This window comes from Etheostoma cragini, chromosome 16, assembly GCF_013103735.1.
Source record: "Etheostoma cragini isolate CJK2018 chromosome 16, CSU_Ecrag_1.0, whole genome shotgun sequence".
In the NCBI taxonomy this organism is placed as follows: domain Eukaryota; kingdom Metazoa; phylum Chordata; class Actinopteri; order Perciformes; family Percidae; genus Etheostoma; species Etheostoma cragini.
In genome coordinates, this window is record NC_048422.1 from 3,080,073 (window position 1) to 3,102,880 (window position 22,808).

General features: G+C 41.7%; 1 protein-coding gene across 1 annotated transcript in view; it reads right to left on the reverse strand.

Moving 5' to 3' along the window:
• dcc (DCC netrin 1 receptor) overlaps positions 1-22,808 on the reverse strand; it is a gene marked incomplete at its 5' end in the record, with an annotated part of 178,856 nt that overhangs the window by 93,590 nt on the left and 62,458 nt on the right. The window contains 5 exons of the mRNA XM_034897161.1: positions 3,981-4,030; positions 9,679-9,817; positions 13,246-13,394; positions 14,489-14,643; positions 18,789-18,948. Coding sequence (XP_034753052.1) covers positions 3,981-4,030; positions 9,679-9,817; positions 13,246-13,394; positions 14,489-14,643; positions 18,789-18,948 — 653 coding nt within the window. The remainder of the gene's footprint in view (positions 1-3,980; positions 4,031-9,678; positions 9,818-13,245; positions 13,395-14,488; positions 14,644-18,788; positions 18,949-22,808) is intronic.

Genomic DNA, 22,808 nt, shown 5'->3' on the forward strand with positions numbered 1-22,808 from the left:
CCCCCCCCCCCTCCTGTACTGTCTCTGCAGTCCAGCCCACAACAACAACATAATCGTCTAGTTTGCTGATGACACCACAGTGGTCGGGCTCATCTCTAAGGGAGAGGAGGCAGCCTACAGAGAGGAGGTCCCGAACTTGGCAGCCCATTGTTCGGAGAACAACTTGGCTCTGAACACCAAGAAAACCAAGGAGACCAACCCCCACTGGGCACCAAGGGCGAGTGTGTGGAGAGAGTCCACACCTTCTGGTTTCTCTCTGTTCCTATTTCCGCTGACATCTCCTGGACAGACAACATCATAGCCGTCATCAAGAAGGTCCAGAAACAACTAGACACCCTGAGGGTCCTCAGGAATCTGGACTCCGACCTGCTGCTGACCTTCTACCGCTCATCCAATGAGAGCCTGCTGACCTACTGTATCACAGTCTGGTACGGCAGCTGCACCGTGGCAGGGAGAGGCTGCAGAGGGTTGGAAGATATACCCTCTCCCCTACCTGATGGACACGCACACCTCCCGCTGTCTCAGCAGAGCATAACACATCACCAAGTACAGCTCCCACCCCCCCAGGCTCTGATCTGGTCGACCTGTTGCCCTGAGAAAGGCGCTACAGGTGCATCAGAGCACGGAACAGACTTATTCCCAAAAGCCAAAACCACTCTGAACTCACAAATGACTTCACTTCACAGCCTACCCTCGGCCCCCGGACTTTCTTCGTCCCACCTACTTTATACATACACCGAGATTTGGAGTGACATCACACATCACATAATCACATTTCTCAAAAAGACAAACAAGCAGTTCCTTTTACAGTAAATTTGTGTTTGTCCTGCCTAGCTAACGTCTTGTATAATCTCTGTCCTTATGTGCCAAAACTGTATTGTTGTTTTGGTTGTCCAGTCCACATCGATGTCCTGTACAAATGTTTGTCCCAACGTGCTGTGACCATGTTCAATGTTTTATGTTTCTGCAGAACAGCAACCTGCTGAAAACCAGTTTATAAAACTGAGTAATGCCCGTTTATATTGTATTGTAATGTTACTGTAACTTTCCTGTATGAATGGATGAATTGTGCAATTTTTATTATTTCCTATTTAACCATTTCATTTCACTATAGTGCAATATTTAATATTTAATCATTTCATTTCACTACTGTGCAATATTTAAAAATCAAGACTTTAGATACACCAATAACTATATTAGTTGCATAATGTGTATAAAAACCCTTTATCTTTACTATTTAATATATGTATATAGTTGCTCTCAGAAACTGTGCACCATGTTCCCCCCCCTTCTCTTTTTTCTTCTTCTGCACTACTTATATTTCTATTCCTTTATATTTCGTGTTGACATTGTAAAGAGGTGCACAGGTACTGCACTAGTGTAAAATGACAATAAAGACTTTCTATTCTAATAAGTCCTTTATCAAACTGTATGATTGTGTGGATGGGAAATGATGCCTTTATGCAGGATTATTAGGACACCCCCCCCCCCCCCCCCCCCCCCCCCCCCCCGACTAGAGCACGTAATTAGGCTACCACGAACAGAGACATAACACTTAAAGTACACTTAAAATCAGGTACTTTTTACTTTTATTTATGTTGGGTTGTCATTGTGTTACTTGTACTTTTACTAATGTAAATATGTCTCTGTTTATTTGTACTTTTACTTAAGTACTGAGATTCAGTACTTCCTCCACCACTGTTTGATACATCAGTGCATATTAAAATGGAATATATTTTCCCTTGAAGATACTCCCACTATTGCTGGAACTAGTGAATAACAACATTTTCTTCTCCGTCGTTATGGAAACCGTCTTTTCTTCTCTTCCACATCCACGGGGAGGTCAGCGGCCAGGGTGCGGAGCTGGCGGGCTCGGGGACACCGGCATCGCCAGGGGGATTACACATCTAACCCCCTGCTGCTTTAGTATGTTTGGCATTCAGCTTTCATTTACTTACCAAAAAAGAAGAAGAAGAACGGTCCTCCTTTTAGAGCCGGTACCGTGAGGCTTTTTAACTGTCAAGCAGCTCTGACATCCCCGATCAATCAGCAGAGGAATATCAATCACATGCAGGGCAATAACTAAATGAGGTCAGCTCTCCACAGACAATCTGACCCTCCTGTTTATGGACGTAAATAATGAGTCGCGGGAAACATTTGTCATTTTCTCGGCGGCTGCAGTCTGAGCTGGCTAAAGTGAAGCCTTTTCTGAAAAGGACATTCGTGCTTTTATTAGTTCCAGGTTGGACTACTGTAACGCTCTCCATGTTGGTCTGAATCAGACCTCCATCTCACGCCTTCAACTTGTGCAAAATGCTGCTGCTCAATTTTTAACAAATACATCTAGACATGCACACATCACTCCCGCTCTCTACACCCCGCATGGGCTCACGGTGTGTTTCAGAATAGATTTTATTGTTTGTTTTTAAGGCTTAAAATGGTCTCGCCCCTGAGTATTTGTCAAAAATTTTAACTTTGCGGGAGCACAACCGGTCATTGCGGTCTTCAAATCAGCGAGTTTTAGAAGTCCCAAGGTCCAGGTATAAGCGGTGGGGGGATCAGGCCTTTTGCAGTTGATGCCCCGAGATTCTGGAACAAATTACCCCCTGATATTCACACTGCTACAGATGTTGCTCTTTGCGCCCCCCCCCCCCTCCTCAAAAGCTACAGACTCAGGAATGGCACATCAGGTCAGGCTGATAAAAGGCTGTAAAAGATCTCTGATTCCTACCAATGATGACTCAGCTCTTTGTTGAACGTACAGCGTTAACCATCAGCTTCAGCCGTATAATTCCCTGGATACCTTCAGTAATTATTTAAATCTTCTGACACCAGAATCAAACAGTCATCGATTTTCTTTGGTTTTGTACACACTTGAGCTGTTCCACACAGACTCTGAGCTAAGACCGCGAGATCATGTGCAGCATCGCAGCCGACTTCTAAACTCACGAAACCCCATCTCCTTGGATCATTGGAATACATTCTGTGGTGTCAGCAGGAGTGTCACTGGGAGCTCTCATTTTCAACATAAAGAAAGCGGACGGTGAGGGACATTTGGGGAACTTTCAGCCGCGCCTGAACGATCCGGTAAAAGAAACTGAGGTCGAACCAGACTAGTACTTTATTTACAAAAATAGGTCCTCATCACTATTTTCGTTCCATAAATCACATCAGCAGCTCGGACAGTAAACTGAGGGACAATTAATGAGTTGGACTATATGTATGAATATGGACACATTTGCAGATCACATCCATCAGTAAAATGAGGCCAGATCAGCAGAGAGCAACGGTTGAGTGATGGCAGTGTTGCAGTTTAAATGTGTGAGAGAAAGCTGGGGAATCGGCTGGGAATGTTAAGCGGTCAGACTCTCTCAGTTTGACAAAGCAAAGCGTAAAAAAAAAAAAAGATCCCAAATTAGTTTCAAGTGGATAAAGTTAAAGGTTTAAAGGTGCCCTGCCCCACAAAACTGTTTTTACTTGCATTTTGTTTTTTTAAATCTGTTCGGTCCATATGTGTCAGTGTTATGTGGTGAATGTGAAGATGAACTGCTACCTCTTCGGTCAGCTCTAGTTACTGGAATGAAATAAGAGGAGAAATCCGACCACTTACCTGAGCTCATTACTATTCATGAGCTGGGTAAAGGATGCTGATAGCAAGGCTCTTATTGGCTAGCAGTTAGCCAATCAGAGTCAAGCAGCTTCCCTGGTTGAATATTAATGAGAACTGGCATAAATGGAGCTGAGTCTTCCTTCAGGCTTTCTATACTACACTAGAATGGCTTGAAGCCAGGTAACCACGATAACCAAGTTATACTGTACAGTCCATGGTAGAACTTCAGACATCAACACAAAGTCATGAAGTGCATGTGGCAGACACCTTTAACTCTTTTTTGTTTTACTTATCACCTTAAATGAAGAAGGTGGTGTACATATGTGGACAGAGGGAAGAGGAAATCCAAGTATAAAACATGTAAACTCACCCTGGACAGGACAACCTCTAAGGTGATGTTGTGGGGAGGAGCGCTGGGTACTGCAAAGACAAATAAAAAAAAAAAACAGCATGGAGTTATTCATCAGTCAAAGATAAAAACCTGCTGCCAAGATTTAACTTGGACTCAGTGGAAACGGTGAGAGGGCAGAGGAAGCTGCACATTTTAGGCTTCTAGAAAATCCACAAGAGGGTTCAATCTGAGAAGGACAAACGAATCCTAGTCCATGTCCACAAGAAGGTCACAAACCAGCTGGGCAGAGTCCAGTTCAGACCACAGATTCACATTAGTCCCTTAAACCCTCAGAGATTTACAATTCATTGTCTGTCTGGCTTTATTTTGTAAAAGAAACTTGTAAAACATCAACCCTGTTGTCTACAGTCAAGATATGAACACAATTTCTTTCAGGACAAAATGGGTTATTAGAATATTTGGGCTGCAGTGAGGTCACTTGAATGTTAAAAATGGTTGTAGGACCTTAAAGACAAATAAATAAAACGGAACATGAATCTCACAGATATGTGTTGATATCACAGACAGAGCCAATCCCCTCTTTAAAACACTTCTCATATGTCTTGGGAGTCACACTGTGAAGAAATAATCATTGTAACTTATACAGATGACAAAATACATACATTTTTATTCAAAATAAGTCCAGACGCTTTTGCCCTCCTGACGTTTACTTATGCCAATAATCAACATAATAACGTCATATTTATTGATATTACACCCACAGCAATGCTACACAAGCAGTTTTGTTTTCTAAAACAGTTCTGCTATTTGCAAAAACAAACCTAATGAACATTAAAACTCGTATACATTTCTTCAAAAAAGACCCAAATACATGCCAAATCTCAAACCAGGGGTGTCATTCTCCTCTGCAAAACGGTACATATCTATCTTGTCCGCTATACTATCTTTGATCACATTAGACTAGTTCGACTGGGAGGATTCCTATCTTTCCCACTCTAAACTCCTTGCTCTCGCTGTTGCTCATCAAGAGATAAGTTGTGCCTTCACTGCCGTAAACAAACGGAATTGAAGCAATCAAATACAGAGAAGCCACGGAGCTAGCGGCAGAAATGAGCAAAAACGTAATGAATTATGGACATCAAGTGGATAAAGTTTGGATGTAACAGTTTGGATTTAATGCTCAATGACCCCGAAAAAAGAAACCAGGTTGGATAGAAAATCCCCTGTAGAGGATAGAAAGACCACAAAGAGAACTGGTTAAAAAAGTGAATCAGAGGTGCCGTTTTGCCTCAAACACAATTCTCTCGGTTCCTTAGTTACTGCTTGGGAAAATAGGGTCCAGGTAGAAAAATGCCAAAAGTTACCTTTAAAGCGCCCAAATTCTGCTCATTTTCAGGTTCATAATTGTATTTTGAGGTTGTACAAGAATAGTTTTACATGGTTTCATTTTCAAAAAACACCATATTTTTTTTGTACTGCACATTGCTGCAGATCCTGTTTTCACCCTGTTTGTTTAGGTCTCTGTTTTATTTACAGAGTGAGACATCTCATGTCTATACTATTTTTATTGGGAGTTGCACATGCTCAGTTGCTCGGTAAGACCCCATCAGCTAGATAACTCTTTCTCCAGCTTTGGTCAGTATGGACTGAGTTTGGACTTCTTCTAGACAAGCGCCACTTGTGGAATACCTGCACAACAGGGACATGCTAGCGCTAGCATGCTACGGTTAGCCACCTCGTCTTGGCTAGTGACGTAGAAAGCCGTGCAGATGTTGAACAGCTCACACAGAGACTGAAGACAGAGGACATTCAGAAACCGTGTGGAATACCTGCAGAACAGGGACATGCTAGCGCTAGCATGCTACGGTTAGCCACCTCGTCTTGGCTAGTGACGTAGAAAGCCGTGCAGATGTTGAACAGCTCACACGGAGACTGAAGACAGAGGACATTCAGAAACCGTGTGGAATACCTGCAGAACAGGGACATGCTAACGCTAGCATGGCTGTTTTATTTTCCAAGTTTGTATGCATGTAAAAGCACCACAGACACAAATTAACATCCAAAATTCCAAATAAATTTCATAATATGGCCACTTCAAGTTTTCAGAGAAACAGCATTTTTCAAGATATTTCGTATAAAAATGTCTAAAAAAGTCTGTGCATCAGTTAGGAGAAAACATTGTTGTTGTAACATCCAATTTCTTTCAACGCTATTGTCACTATCTCCATGTTTAAGTCCTGTATTGCATCTTAATGTGGAGGATTACTCATTTTCACTCCTGCCACCCAAACAGAGGCAGAAACCGATGTTTCTATTTTTAAATTACACGACGTTGGTGAGGTGCATTGATTTGAGGGTCCAGTCAGTGAGACTGAGGAGAAATGACTCAAAGCTGAAGTTATTTTAAAGCCCTAAAATATTTGCTGGAGAATGTTGTGGACTAAAACATCTAAAATGAGTTTGTTTCTTTCTGATGTTGTCGCAACGTTTTTGTTTTTGTTTTTCTCAGTGTCGGTGTGTCTGCTGAGTGCTGGGCTGCCTAGGCTTGGTGTAAGATCCCCGCTGTCAATCAATCATCCGGATGATGACATCAGTACACAAAGGAAGCAGACGGATCAACACTGAGACGCCGCTAAGCCTCCAAGATCGGAGTGTGTCAATGGCGTGAAACAAGATCACGCCCGAACGCGTGACAGGTGTCATCACTCGCGCACACACAGACACACACACACATATACGCACGCACACATCCATACCTGCACACTCACTATCTTTGTGGGGACCTGTTTTTGACATAATGCATTCCCTAGCCCTAACTAAATGCCTAACCTTAACCCTTACCCTCACCCTAACCAGAACCTAATTCTAACCCTAATCCTAAAACCAAGTCTTAACCCTTAAACAGCCTTTTATAGTTGTGGGGTCCGGCATTTTGGCCAAAATAAAGAAGAGGAAAAGTTTAAGAACAAAGACGAGAAAGAAAAGGTCGGGTAAAAACAAAAGGAGAGAGATCGAATAATAAAAAGATGATGAAGAGAATAGATGGAGGGCAAGAACATGAAAACAAAGAAGATAGCAACAAGGGAACAACAGAAAGACAAAGAGGACGGGGGGGGAGACAGGATGTTGGCGAAGTGGCAGCAGACATGTCCTATCCTGTGAAACGGAGACAGAGTGGGACGTTCAAACGGAGAGTTCACATGTGGGCGACTATTATCATAACGGACATTTCAACCTGTCCGCTTTCAAAAAAAAACTTGTGCACAGCTGTTGGTTTTCAGAAGTGTTCATTTACACGTACCCGTGCATGTATGCCGTCAAGAACATGCCAAACCTGTAGGTGGTAAGTGTAGCGGGAAGCTCAAGCCCACGTTAGCCAATCAGAATCCTGAAAATAGCAACAACAGCAAGTTCCTGTCTCTTCTCTTCCATCGCTGCCTAAACCTCCGGTCCGCTCAGTTTACAGTTTCATGTAGATTTCCAAAATCTCCACTCTGGCCGCAGGTTTTTAGAAAGACTCGTTTTCAGAGGAGAATTTTCCGTGTGCGTGTAAACGAAGGGCACAAACAAAGAAAAATGTCTCCATTTGTCAAAGTAACATGTACATGTAAAGTGTTTCAGTTTGAACAAACTCTGTGTCTGTCCAATCAGACGCCTGGATAACTGTCAGCTGCTTATCTGTTGATTCAGCTGCTCACTGACTGTGTGTGTGTGTGTGTGTGTGTGTGTGTGTGTGTGTGTGTGTGTGTGTGTGTGTGTGTGTCTTTCTCACTTTTATTGTGAATTCAATTAACCCACGAGTCATTCTTATCATTTAGACACAGCCGGAAGATTCACAATACAGCCACTCTGCATCTGTCTGTGTGTGTGTCTCTGTGTGTCTGTGTCTGTGTGTGTGTGTGTGTGTTACAGATAATTTTTATGGTGGGATTGCAGCTGGATGGATGCCTCCATTTTCTTTCTCTCTCTTTGTCTGTGTATGGAAGTTCATTAACAATAAACAAAGCCGTCTGAGCCACACTCTCCACAACCAAATACAGATCTGTTCATGCCGCACATTACCCTATCATTACGTTTTCCATATTTCCTTTCATACCTATGTCGTGATGTTGGATTTTCAAATCCTCACGACTACGTTCAGATTTCCAACTATTTTTTCTGCTCTTGGCCAAATGTTAGGCCACTTCAAGCCGGCCGTCTCTGATTGGTCAACTGCTCCAGCCGGGCAGGACAGGAGTGTTTTTGTCTCTTTGTTTTTTTTAAGCTACTGCGGTGTTAACATTGTCGCATGCTACATGCTAAGGGCAGTAAAGAGACAAGTAAAGTGTTCTTTGACCATTAACTCTCCTGTTGTCCACGGGTCAAATTTGACCTAATTTCAAAAGGTTTCTACATCAGAAAAGTGGGTTTCCTTTAAGAAAAAAAAAAGTTTTTATTTAATTTTACAGAATTTAACCCTTATGTGGTCTTCACTTTCGGGACAATCTTGTGTCCCTCGGGTCAAATTGACCCGTGACTTATTTGGGGTTTTAAAAACATTTCTGAAATAAAATTTTACTTCAAACAACTGAGATAACATATGTTTAGGGAATGCATCAGTCTCTACTAGCACACCTTTAAATCGTATTCTTATTATTTAAAAATCGAAAAAGCCCAGAAAATCCCGATAATAACATCGGAAAAAAGTGACAATAAAACAATAAAACTTGGACAAAATCGACCTTTGGGTAAAAATCTGACAAAAGTAACGGCCGCCAAAAAAAAAAGCAACAAAAGTTTTAAAAACGCGACCAAGACGTTAAAAAACTTACCTTTAGTTTTTTTTACCTGTTTACCTTTAGACCCAGAAAAAACAATCTATACAGATGCTCAATTATCGATCTTTTATCATATATGTGTGAGTTTGTCTAACAATCCCATTTTGCAGCAATTAAATTGAAGTGAGATAAACGGACAGAAAACATTATGAAAAAAAGTATATCTATAGGACAACTATGCTGCAAAAACGTTCAATGTACTGGAGAATGTCTTATCAGAGGAGTTAAATATGGTTTTGATTGGACGGAATGATATAAGTTCGTACTGAACATCTCAAAAACAAGGTAGATAAAGTACAATAATAGATAGTCAGCTGTTATGGGCAGACAATGTTGATACCACAGTGAAGTAGATGGCTTGTGGTATTTCTATGGTGAGGACATGTCTTTCTTACGTCCTTAAACACATGGTGGGACAGGTGGCTAAATCTTTAATCTTATGTCACCTGGATTATTGAGCTGCCCACCAGTCCCCAAAACGCCCCTCCCGTCCCTCTCCCTGAAAGAATAACAAAATGGTATACTTGTTCCTATTCTTGCCACATAATCCGACATAAAGCTGTTTTAAACAAATCCAGGCAAGTCACTTCTTGTTCCTCTCATTAATAGTCAATCAATTTGGTCTGCAGCTGCTGGTCACGGCGTGCTCGCTTATTACTGAGCCCAAATTCAAAGACTGTAATTCCCATCAGTCACTCACACACAAAAACATTGGAAAGTAGGGTTTCCAGATTGAAAAAAAGCACAAAAAAAGTTGCCCCTTAAGTGATCATTAACGTCCCCGTGTAATGAACAGCAATGCATTTGCTTACTGAAATATGTAAGTTACCACATTGGATGATTGAGAGATAGGAAACGAAAACTAAATTGAAGATAGAAAGAAGTTAAGGAGAACTCACCATCTGATTGGGTGGTGACGCTGACAGTGTCTATGGCGGTGCCGGGTCCGTAGCGGTTGATCGCCAGAACTCGAACTGTGTACTCTGTGAACTTATTGAGTCCCTCCATCTTGTAGTTGAGTCCGTTGACCTCCACACTCTGAACACACACAAAGGTGGGGTTACACTTTGGCTATCACTCTGGGATTTGATTTGAGACATGCATTGACAACACTTCATTAAATTCCACAAAGTGACGGGTGTCGTGACAGGGAGTACTCCGACAGTAGCTCTGTTTCCATCCACCTGTCAGAATTATCTGAAGTTTGCTAAAAACTTTCATGCAAATAAAGCTGCTGAAGGTCTATTTCCATCCCGACCCTTTGAACTCTGCAATAGAAAACGTCCGTCAGCGCCCACATTGGTATGTCTGCTGGACTACCTTCAAAGGCTTCACATCCCTAAAACCAGTACAACCTGAGCTAAAACGTTATGTAAGTCAATAAACCCTAATAATTCATGAAAGTGTGAAAATTGCCGTTTTGATACTTTTATCTCCAACAGAGCTGTTTAGCACTGGACGTCACGACACGTGATGACGTCATCGCAAGCATACAACGTGACGGAGCCAAAGACTGGATCCTTAGTTTTCATCAGATCTACTAATGAATTATGAACCGCAGAGGCCTCTAAGATCAGCAGGAACAGGTCTGCTTGGCATCTCCAGACCCAGAACCATAAAGGGGGAAGCAGTGTTTGGTTTCTATGCTCCGTATATCTGAAACAAACTCTCGGTAAACTGAAGATGGGCGCCAACGCTCTGCTCCTTTACATCAAGGCTGAAGACCTTCCTTTTAATTCTTTGCACTGCACTGTACTGTGAATTTTATTCTTTATATCATTTGATTCTTTATATTATTATTCTTTATTCTGGTAATTAATCTGTTTTTGATCAATTGTTTTCCATTTTGTATGAATTGTTTTTCATTTTGTATTAACTGTTCTTAATTTTCTATTAATTTACACTAATTTTTTAAATGTCTTTTGATGTTTTATGTTAAGCACTTTGAATTGCACTGCTGCAGAAATGTGCTGAAATACAAATAAAATTGCCTTTCCTTTCTGGCTAAAATTAACTCTCCAGCTCAGGGTGTCTGCAACGTACTCTTTTAGGTGAGAGAGACGGAGCAGGGGACACCCCTCCCCCCCCACCCCCACCACATGTTGTGTCAAACCAACATATAGCGGCGAGTGTGATTGGTCCGCGTACAGTAAAGCCAATTTTGTGTTACCCTCTTTGACGGAAATCAGGGCATTTATCTGTGAATTCTGCCATTTTGATGAACAAAAATGTACATTAGGCTTGGGTAAATGAAACTGGAAAAAAAAGATAAATCACCATGAGAGCCAAGTACTCTGGAGATAAAACTAAGCAAATTGCTTTTAAAACACATTCAGAGAGGAAGTGCTGTTTTCATTCACTTTTTTTTTCTTTTTCTGCCACTGGTGATTCTCCTTTGGTCCTGCTAAAACCTCTTTTGGGGGGCAAACATCCTTCTATGCATCAGGTAAATGAACACCAGCTACCCAATCATTAATGTTGTACGCATATGTGGTTATGTGCCATCTGATAGTTACATACCAAGCTTTAATATGACGCTGCTATGCTGCTCTGATGATTCAGATAAAAGCAATCTAAAACACCAGCTATATTTAACTCCTAAATGAAATTTGAAAAGACTCTTGTCTCCTCGTTCGTCCACCTACATCTGTCTTTGATGACACCTGCCATATCTGCAAAGAAAGTGCAAATTACCTAAAACTTCTTCTTTCTTTTTACTATTTTTCTTATGGCCTTTAATGGATAGGGCAGATATGGATAGATATGAAAGGGGAGAGAAAGGGGAAGACATGCAGGAAATTGCCATGTGACCCTGAAATCACCTAAAACGTATTCGCAATTCATTATTTATTTGTCAAATAACGTTTCCATCGGCGTTTATTGCATGAGCTGTGAACCGATTACGCAACAATCCGAAGAGATCAAACGTGCAAAAGTTCTTCGATATTCTTAAAATCCAATCAAAGTTTAATGTTTCTAGAAGGCATTTATTGATATTATCTATTTTATATATCTATTGATATTACTTCCTTCGCATTAGGGCCCAACGATTTGGGGGAAGAAATCTAATTGTGATTTTTCTGCCAGATATTGTGATTACGATTTGATTTGCGTTTCTAGTTTAGCTAATGTTGAATACTCACTGTGTAACCAACAACACATTTCATGGAGCATTGGAGGCCGCCCCCATGTTTTTCTTTACTCAGCATGGAACAGTCAAAAGACAACAGCTAAAGTTGTGATACCAAAACAATTTCAATGAAAAATATCAGCACTTTCCTGTAAACTGATCTGCCTCGGGTCAACATGAGCATCTACACATTACACCTTCTACCGTCATGTTAAATAAAGTAATAACAAATAAATGGAAAGTCCCCTGAAAATAGGACATTTCTATAAAAAATCTGTTATGTGTAAACTTCTTCCAGCTTTTATCTTGAAAAAAACTAATGTTTTTTCACACAGAAATATAGAATATATATCTGCGTTATATAGATGACTCTTTATTCTGGAAACCTCACATTAGTGCCATAAGTACAAAACAGCCAAAGTGGTCGGTATAGTAGGACAAACCAGGCACTTGATTAACAAATGAGTTGCAATTACGTTGCATGTTGCACTATTCCATGTTGTACCCATGTATCAATTACTGTAGTGTTGCTCGGGCTAGCACCCACCCATCTAGCACCCACCCGTCTAACGTGGAATCTATCTTTCAACTTCAGAAGCGAGCGTTAAGACTAATATTTTGTGTAAATTGTAGACACAGCTCAGGCAAGTATTCCTAGTGTTTGCCAGGTGAATCAACTTCAAATTGCTTTATTCATTTATAGCTCTGTAAAAAAGGTTATTTCCCCAGCACTTCTGTAATATTTTTTATCAGACTCATAGTAGTTGTGTTATTAGGTCTCCCTACTCGCATACGACTCAAACATAGTTTAGTGTATCATACAGAGGGTCAACGATATGGAGCAGCCCTCACTGAGCTTTCTAAAGAACAGTTTACACAGGAAGTCAAATTGTTGCTCCCAAGTTGTCTGAATTTTCCATTTGGGTTTGTGCTCTAAATGCAATTTCAAATTTTTTTACACAAAGAATTTTTGTTGTTGTTGTTGTTTCTTTACATGATAATATGTAAATGTTTTAAATTGTTAAAATTGGTTCTATTGAGATTGCCACTTTTTAAGCCTCTTGAGGGTTTTTCAGCAATTGTCCTTCACATCTTTTTGTGACACATATAGCGCAGTTTAAATGTTTTTGTTGTGAAAATAAAAAAATAAAAAATACGTGGTTCTAATAATGTCAAAAGGAGTAGAAAAAATGTTAAACCCTGTGAACCCCAAACATTTAACTACTGTATATGGTTCACATTGGATTAAACATGGTATTTGCGATTAGCTAGTTGCATTCATTCAAATGGCAATTTGAAATCGATGAACAGAAACACGGTGAGTGATGGTGCTGACCTGTTCCTTGCCCGATGGGCTCTCAGTCCACAGCAGTCTGTACCCCAGGATGGGGCCGTTTGGTTGGCTGGGGGGATCCCAGCTCACCTGGACCGAGGTGGGAGACAGAGCCTCAGCCTGGACAGCCTCCACCCTGCTTGGAACCTGGACTGTAGAGACACAGAGAACACACGGTACTGATGCTGCTACTAGTTCACCTTCCACCGCTACCGCTAGACCATTACCACAGTGACCGAGTCTGGCCCGTTATCTTCAGAACTAAGAGTTTTTAAAGTTGTTATTTAAGGGTTGTATAGAAAGTTGAATGCTTTAAATCTATCATGAGGGATGTCCCGATCAGTTTTTTTGACCCCGTGATGCGATCCAACTGTTGATACCGAGTCCCGATCTGCCACTTCTATTTGCTCAGCAGGGCTGGTAGGTGTGGCCAGAGGTGAGAGAAGCGGTCCATTTGCTCGGAAGTTGCCATGTGGCATAATGACAGCTCAAGATCAGATTAGACTCGCTTTGCCAGACCTTCCTCCACAGCGCTGCGGGGGAGGGTCTGGCTAGTCCACACAGCATTCTAGGGATGTGCTCTGGTTTTATTGGCATTTCTTTAACCCTCCTGTTGTCCTCGGGGTCAAATCTGACCCCTTTATAAAATGTCTATATCTGAAACATGGGTTTCTTTTTAACCAAATTACAACAAAAATATGAATTGGATTCCATCCAACGCTCTTTGCAAATACAACTGATCACTTTCATTCCTATGATCTTAACTACTAGTCAAAATAAATTTAAATTACTGCGTCTTAACTCAAATTTGAGGTATAACTCTATATAAATGAGGGTTACTGACCATGAATTCCCCAAAAGTATTGTAAAAGTAGTAGTAGTAGTAAGGTGGTGTTGGTGAAAAACTACAAAAAAAAAAGTCTGAAAAAGAGCCTGAATTGTCAAATTTTGGCTGGTAGCTCTGCAACAAAGCCTATATATAATAAAAAAGTATAACAAAATATTCAAAAAATATGAAGGAATATATATGATACAGAAAACAAACAACACAGATTTGTGTGTGTGTATGTGTGTGTGTGCATGTGCGTGTTAGACCGCATTCTCACTCCCAAATAGTAATCTAATGAAAGTTGGCTCCCAGCATCAGAGAATGACACAGATACTGTATGGAACAGAGCAGCAGCTCCACCGGTGGATGGTCCAACGTGTGTGTATGTGTGTGTGTGTGTGTGTGTGTGCGTCTTACGGTCAGGTTTGGTGGTGATCCTCAGGGGGGCGGAGCTCTCTCCCGGCCCCACGTCGTTGTAAGCGATGACTCTGAAGCTGTAGCTCTCCTCTGGTTTCAGGTTCGAGACGGTCAGATCCAGAGACTCCGGCTCCGACACGTTCACTGACCGCTCCCTAACACAGGAAATCACAATGGTCATGAACCAAACTATATTCATTACAAATCTACAACACATAGCATGTACATTTTAGAATTTTGTTATCATTTTTATTGTCTCCATATCTTCTTAATGAGACATTACTCATCTCTATTATTTATTTAATGCTATTTTGTTTATTATGAAAATCTAATAGTGCTGCATTTAATCCAGTTTTTGTTGTGTAACAATACTGATAATCTGATCTGAAATCAGATGTAATCTGGTTACACCCGCAGTGACTGCAAGTAATCCTCAGATTACAAAACATCTGAAGAGACAGCTGCACAGATTAGGATGTTTCCAACGCAGCTTCGTGTACACACAGCTGCTTTCTCGGCTCAGTTCACGGTAAAGAATGATGACTTTAATACTAAATATTAATGGGTTGAGGCAGTGTTGTAGTCAAGTCACCAACTGTTGAGTCACAGTCAAGGCTCAAATACCCAGTGTAGAAGTCCAAGTCAAGAGCATAGCGAATCCAGTTCGAGTCCAGGACTCAAGCACTCCATTACCGCCTGTTACACATTAAAAGGAGTCAGAAACTTGATCCTACTTTTGCGTTCAATTTCATGACTGCTTGAGTCTGATATCATGAATCCTTGAGTCCTTGAGCAACTCGAGTCCAACGCCGGAACTGAAGTACACCATGACTGCCTATTACACATTAAAAGTAGTCAGAAACTTCTGATTGCCTTGATTGCTTTAATCTGATTTCATAAATCTTTGAGGGTGAGTCTAAGTCATCAGTATGCAATTGAGTCAGAAGTCCAGAGATCCCGTGATGGAGTTCTTCAGTCCTGGATAAGAATGACTTGAGTCTCTATTCTCTGGACATGTGATTTGTCCTCCATAACTGCCTATTACAGATAGAAGTAGTCAGAAACTTCTTCCAACTTCTGAGATTGATGAATGCTCGAGTCCAAATCCAAGTCATCAGTCCAAAAGGAGTCGAGAATAGCGACTCAAGTCGAGAATAGCGACTCGAGTCATCCTGGAGTCCCGAGTTCAGGACTTGAGAACGCCATCACTGGGTCGAGGTACTGTATTTATCTCACATTGACGTCACTGCAGTTTCTTGACTTGATTTCATCCAGTGAGAAGCACAAAAGAACATCCGACACAGACACGGTTTGGCTTCCAGATTTGTAACTGATGCTCCATTTAGAGGGGAGGATAAAAACTGTACCTATAAATTGGCATTTCAAAATTCGGTTCCCACCAAATAAACAACTTCTGTCAGGGAAAGAGCCCAGTTTAATGTGAGCAACAAGCAATGGTGACGCCTGCCCATTTCAGGAAGGTTAACGAAAAGGTAACTATATGTAAACCATATATGACAAAATATGACTATCAAATACTGTCCTTGCAGAATACCTCACTACTGTACATCTCAATCCTTTGATCAGGATACAACAGCTTAAAAGGGACATTTTGTCCTCTGCAGACTGACTGTCCACTGCCATTTAAATGCCAGGTTAAGCAGTTATGAAGATATCTGCCTCTGGAGCAAAGTGTTGGACATTTGTGATATCAACCAACATGACAATCAGCAGCAGCAGCAGGGAGGAACAAAGGTTAAATAAAATACAAAAGGTGAGTGGAGTTCTCGGGGTCTGTGAATCCATACTTCTCTTTGAGCTGCTGAGTGAAAAAGCAAAGAGGCCGAGCTGGATGTGGAGTTAAGCAGCAGGCCCGTGTCCGTCACACAGTTTGATTTCTCTCTGCCCTTCAGACACAGTCTGAGGTTGGTCAGTCGGCTCCAAAACAAACAAAACTACAGTCCGAAGGAGGCTCTTCCTCTGCTCCCATTTTCATTATTCCCTGTCATCTTTCTGCTGTTTCTTGTGATTCGCTCACGAGCAGAAACTTTCTCACTTTGATCCTTTTTCCATGCCTCTCTCTGAAGAATTTCAGTTTCATCCATTTCTTCTCAACCCTTCTCTGACGATTCAAATATTAGTCTGCTGTAGGTCGACGATGTTTTCATTTTCCGGGATTGTTCAGGTGCCGCCGGAAATTCCGCCAATTGGTTTAAAGAAATGCCAATAAACCAGAACAGGTTTTTCCTCCCATCCAGGAATGCTATGCGGACTGGCCTGACCCCTACCCCGCAGTGCTGTGGAAGAAGGCCTGGCAAAGCAAGATTCAATCACCAACCACAACATCAACAAATCTGTCCGAAAGCGCGAGCACAAAACGTGTCTTTCAAATGTATAAATTCCATCACATTTTTTTTCCCATCAACCAATTTCTCTAAATGACATTAACTTGGTATTTTTCCACGGTGTTGGACATGCAATTTCCTCTCTATGGTTTGCTTGTAGAAACTCCTTTTCAGTCAGATGTCTGTAGAGAGAAAGATGCTTCCTATAATGGAAGTCATCTGCACTCTCCCTTCCCGCCACCTTCCTTTCACCTATCATCTGTCCTTGGTTTCCATCTGAGTCCCCCCCCCTAGCATTCCTCTCTTGTTTTCTTGCGTTTGCTATTAGTGCTGAAAAACCTCAGTATTTCTCACATAGTCATTACAACTGACACAACTTCTGCCTCTGTTCCTTCTTGGGAAAGACAGAATCTCTATGTTTTGTCATTTCGGGTCCAGCATACCATTCAGGGCCCTAAAGCACTGCAGGCCAGTCAAGTCCCTGAGGTAACAACACTTAAAAGCCTGGGTGTGAAAGCCTTCAGCTGGAGCCTTGACTGTCAGAGGTTACCATTTAACATCAGCGAGGGACTCGCCAATGTGTCACCCAGAGCTTTTTCCAACAAACTTCCAGAGCCGCTGTGTGCAGCAGAGCTGTGATCAAATGTCTTAAACATACTGCTAGTCAGTCCTTTGTGCCTTTATATGTCAACAACATGGAGCTTGCAATGCCCTCCCGCTGTGGCTCCATGGATAGCAATGTCCATGGTGGACTCATGCTGGGTAACTAGGACTACAACTACTGAAAATTAGCCCACTGGCACACTAACGGAAATGTTGATTAATGTGCATACATTATCTACTACTCAAGTAATGTAGCACTCAAGATCGGGCTTGGTCTCAAGACCACCTTTTGAAGTTCTCGTCTCGGAATCAACTGCATTTTTCACCCCGTCTTGTCTCAGATGAAGAGGACTCTGGATTTTCTTTAGAGACCAAAAGATCCTCTGACTTATGACCTAGCTCCATCATCAGGTTTAACTACATTTTGTTGACTCTGGCTCAGACCAAATACTTCTTTCAACTGATTAATTTACCAAAGAAACTCTAAAAAGGTGCACATTGGTTTGTGGGTTTCCTCGACCTGCAGGTTGGAAACCACTGCTTGAAGTCGCCTCAACATGATCATGTGTACTTTAGAGTAGAGCTGGGCGTGGACGGGTTAGCTCAGTTGCTAAATCAGGTGCACATTTATAGAGGTTTACTCCTCGACGCAGCGGCCATGGGTTTGACTTCGTCCTATGGCCCTTTGCTGCATGTCATTCCCCTCTCTTTCCCCTTTCATCTCTTTACATGTCCTGTGGAGATCAAGGCCTAAAATGCCCAAAAATCTATCTTAAAAAATAGGACAATACATCGATATTTTAAAGTGCCCATATCATGAACAAATCAATATGGGGATTTGGGGTGTTATTTTGTGTTTTTGGTGCTTCCACACGCATACAAACTTGGAAAAAAAAAACATCCATGATGTTTTGACTGAGATCCGGTTTCTGAATGTCCCCTGTCTTTAGTCTCTGGGTGATTTGTTCAACATCTGCACGTCTTTCTACGTCACTAGCTGAGACGAGGTGGCTAACCATAGCATGCTAGCGCTAGCATGCTAGCTCATTCTCAATGGCAAAACTGCTACAACACACACTAGTTCACCATAATCTCCAAAAGAAAAACTTCTATGTCCCTGAAAAAGAGCATTCATTTTCTCTCAAATTGCCCAGCCCTAATTTTGGATATTGTGATATTGTGATGTGAAATGAGTGTCGTCATCAGTAGCTTTAAAGCCTGCGTTACTGTATTTCTCTGAACTCACTCACATTGTTGGTGATTATTTATCAAAACTCTCATTGTGTTACTATTTAGTGAAAGCACGAATAGTCAACACTACAATATTGCCGCAATAACTACATTTCTCTTACCTTTCAACTCCGTCCTGGGAGTAGTAAATGCCGTAGGTCTGCACGGCTCCTCCGGTCTCCTCCGGGGGGCGCCAGCTAAGTCGGACAAATCGGCTGGACACTAGGACAAGGACCAGGTCGCGGGGGGCAGAGGGGAGGGCAACGCCCGGGCTGGGGGACACTGGTGGGGGATCAGAGGAGGAGGAGTAAGTCATGGGGGTGCCAGAAGGAGCAGGAGGAGGGCGAGGAAGAGGAGCAGGAGGCGTGTGGGCGGGTCTATACTGAGCGGGCGTGACCTCTGTTAACAGTTCATCCAAGGAAGGGGCGGGGGGGGGGGGGGGGGGGGGGGGGGGGGGGGGGGGGGGGGGGGGGGGGGGGGGGGGGGGGGGGGGGGGGGGGGGGAGACAAGGAGGTGGAGGGAAGGTGCAGGAGGCAGAGCGAATAGGGAGCAAATGACAAATGAGATGAGCAGAGAAGGAACGGAAAAGACGTGAAGAGACAAGAAGGAAGAAAAGGAGGAAGAAGAGTGGTAAAGAAGATCACAGGCAAGAAGAACAAGCGGCAGAGCATCTGGAGACTTTTTAGTCATCAATCAGAAGGTATCAATCATTTGAACGTAGAGGCGGCTGCCACCTCTCACTATAAATCAGTGCTCGTCAAAGTAATGGGATGATTAATGGCTGACACCTCAGAAAGGAATTCAAACATTGAAATAGATACAGTACTTGAAAAAAAAATATGGAGCTTGTTCCTGTGAGAAGTTGATAAATAGGGTTTTGGACTAACTCCGTTTGTAGTGGAGTTATACTGAAACTCATAACAACTGGGCAATTTGACATATCCTGAGGTAGAATGTAAGCAATGCCTCAATAAGTTATAAGACAAAAATTAGAGACCTGGATACTTAAATGACATTTGATCATTTCTATTGACACCTGGTATTATTATTATTATTAATATTATTATTACTACCACCAGGTCGGGCTGAATGATTTATCTGCCAGATGTTGCGATTATGATTCGAGATAAATAAATGTAAGCGGTGTCTGTGTCCCAAAAGTCTCCAAATGGACACCACTTATTTTTCCTTTGCAGAGGAAGTGCTTATCTGTAGCGTTAAGACAGCTTGACATAACAGGATTAGGTGGAGGGACCTTTCATAGAGCCATTATTATGCATTTTTTGGACTCCCCCCTTGTTTTAGTGTGTATAGCTTGTGTGTGTATGAAGTAGATGTAGTCTTTTCCTCCCTGAAAACACCTTGCCCATATTCCTGTTTGAATTTCCGCATTTAGTGATGCCACTGATTGAGAAAGTATTGTGCAGCCTGAGCAAGCACAGCCTGCCCAATGGCTTGTTTGAATTTGGTTGACCATTCCCAACTGAGTTGGCCAGCTGACCAATCAGAGCAGACTTGGCTTTTCAGGAAGGCGGGCCAAGAGCTCAGGCAGAGGAGCTGCAGCAATGGACATTATGAGACAAATAATGTTTTTTGCACATCAAAGCATGTAAACCTAGTTCAGCAGACCCCAAGAGGACAAATATGATGCTGAAAACAAGTTTTATAGGGGCTCTTTAACTTCTGGGGTGGATCTTTTTCTTAATTAAGAATTGGAGCAAATGGTGCTGACGCCATTTACACCTAATGCGTGTTGTTCCTGATCCACAATTTTTCAATAGTCTCCAATTGAAAATGGACGCAGAACAGGAATGACGTGTTGTGTTCAGGATTCAAATGATTGATATGCAGATTCTTTTCAACAAACTTAAAAGACTGAAGCTACAAAACACAAACAAATTAAAACTAAAAGAGTGCCGATCTTGCTGTGTGATCCATTCATTTAGTACTTCACCATCCATATTGTGGATCATGTCAAACTTGCTCTGAAGGATTTCAGTATCCGTCTCCTCTTTTTCTTTATAGCAGGAATGAGCCTCAATTTTAATACAAGAAGCATTACAAAAAACAACTGGATTTTAACAAAAACAATTGTAACTTCTAACTAATCTCTTACTGTCCTCGGAATTTTAAACGCTCCTCTTTAGCCACTTCCTCCCGTGGACGGGACGTTTTCTCCACTGAAGCGAAGCGGTTTTCTCCACTAATACATGTTTTTATAAATTGCAAGCATTAAATCTTCATGAACACGCTCATGCAGGATGCCATTTGAAAGCTTAAAGTCTTGTGATTCGATTTAGCCCACACATCAACACACTTTTTCCTCGTGTCTTTTTTCACAGCTGTCAACGATTGCCAAAAACCTTTTTTTCCTACATCGCCAACAATCCAAGGAATAAGAACTTCCAATCCATTTTATCCAAAACTAGCTGGTCGCCTCACAATCTTTTCAACAGAAAGAAAGCTAAACAGTTTATCATTTCTGGGTTTTGATCGCTTCTCTCTTCTCCCACGCGTCTGCCACAGTGTAACTGAGCACACCGGCAGATTCTCTGACGTCTAAGGATTTGATTGACAGGTCGTGTCAGCCAATCCGTCTAGTGTAACCTGTGATGGCCCTAATAGAAACCAATCCTGTGGCAGAGTTCAGGGAGGACCAACGAGGTATTATTGACATCTATTCCTTCCAGTTAAAATTAGATGTTATGTAACCAGCCTACCTGCTTAGCCAATAAGAAGACAAATTGATACTAGTCTTGACCAGAACATTTTACCCTGTAAAGGCTGCAGCTGTGTCAAAGCAAAAATAAGGCCTTCTTATTGCATTTCACAATTTCATCAATTATTATTATTTCTATAAATGTATGTATATAGTTATTTCAAGTATGTGTGTGAGTGATGAGGATGTGTTTTTGTATTTGAGAAGTTTTGTATTTTGCATTTCTTTGGATTTTTTCGAACGTTTTTTCGAAGAACAACGCACAGACATATCTGTAGAAATAACTTCGTGAAATATTTATTTTCTGAGTGTTTTTCTTCTGGATTTTTTCTGTATTAAGTTGAGAGATGTGGCTAGGGGACTAGTTTTGTGTGTAGCCCATCTAATATGCTTACAGTAATGTTTTTTAAATATTTTACAGATGCTTTACTTGGAAGAATGTAGAAATTCTCTATTCTCTATTCTTGCTCTGTGTCAGGCCTAGAATCCCACTGACACTTGGAACAGAAAATTGAAAGGGTTAATTTCTCAGTGACCTCGGGAACATCACAGAGGGCCAAAGTATATGGGAACTGCATAATTTTTTTAGCAATGTAAATGTAGCCTGAGTTTGTCAAATCTGAAATCTCGTTCTTGAGGATTCAACTTGGAAAGGTAAACACAACAGTAACCTGCAAGAGCGCCTAACTTGCATCTAGGACAAGACATCTCCTTTTTTTACACTAACAACAAATCTGTACACCTGTTTCCATCACTGTACTGTAACGTGTGTTTCCACGAAATCTGTGTGGTGTTAGACACATCAGAAGCCAAATGTACACAAATGTAGCTGTAAAATAAAATAACAAAAAATGGACAAACCAATTCTGCAGCAACAAATAACAGATTTACACTCTGAGAGCTAGTTCATCTTCTAAAGAGTATTGCATTTCATGTTCAAAATGCTAAAGAGACAGAAAAACATCCCCAAAAACATTCCAAGTAGTTAATTAAATTATTAAAGAATAATTGCTAACATATTTAACCCGTCCGCATCTGACGCGACAAAAAATAAGCACCATTCTGCGTGTGTGTAGAACGTACCGGGGAGAGCAGCATCTAGAGGGGGATTAGCGAGTAGTATGTAAGGGGGGGAATTCAGCGTAGGGAGGTTGGTCGGGGGAAGGGCAGATGAGTCAAACACAGGACTTTCACTCAGGAGAGCGGGGTTTATGTCCAGCGTGTGTCCTTAACCATCCCGTTATTGCCACGTGTCAGGGAACTGTAAGCCCACCCACAAGCTAATCCTAAACCTAACAAAGGAGACGACCAAGCGCGTGTTAAATTATGCTAAAGGAGACAACCATGTGTGTTACATTACGCTACAGGAGACAGCCAAGCGCATGTCATATGACGCTAAAGGAGACAACAAAGCGCGTGTTAC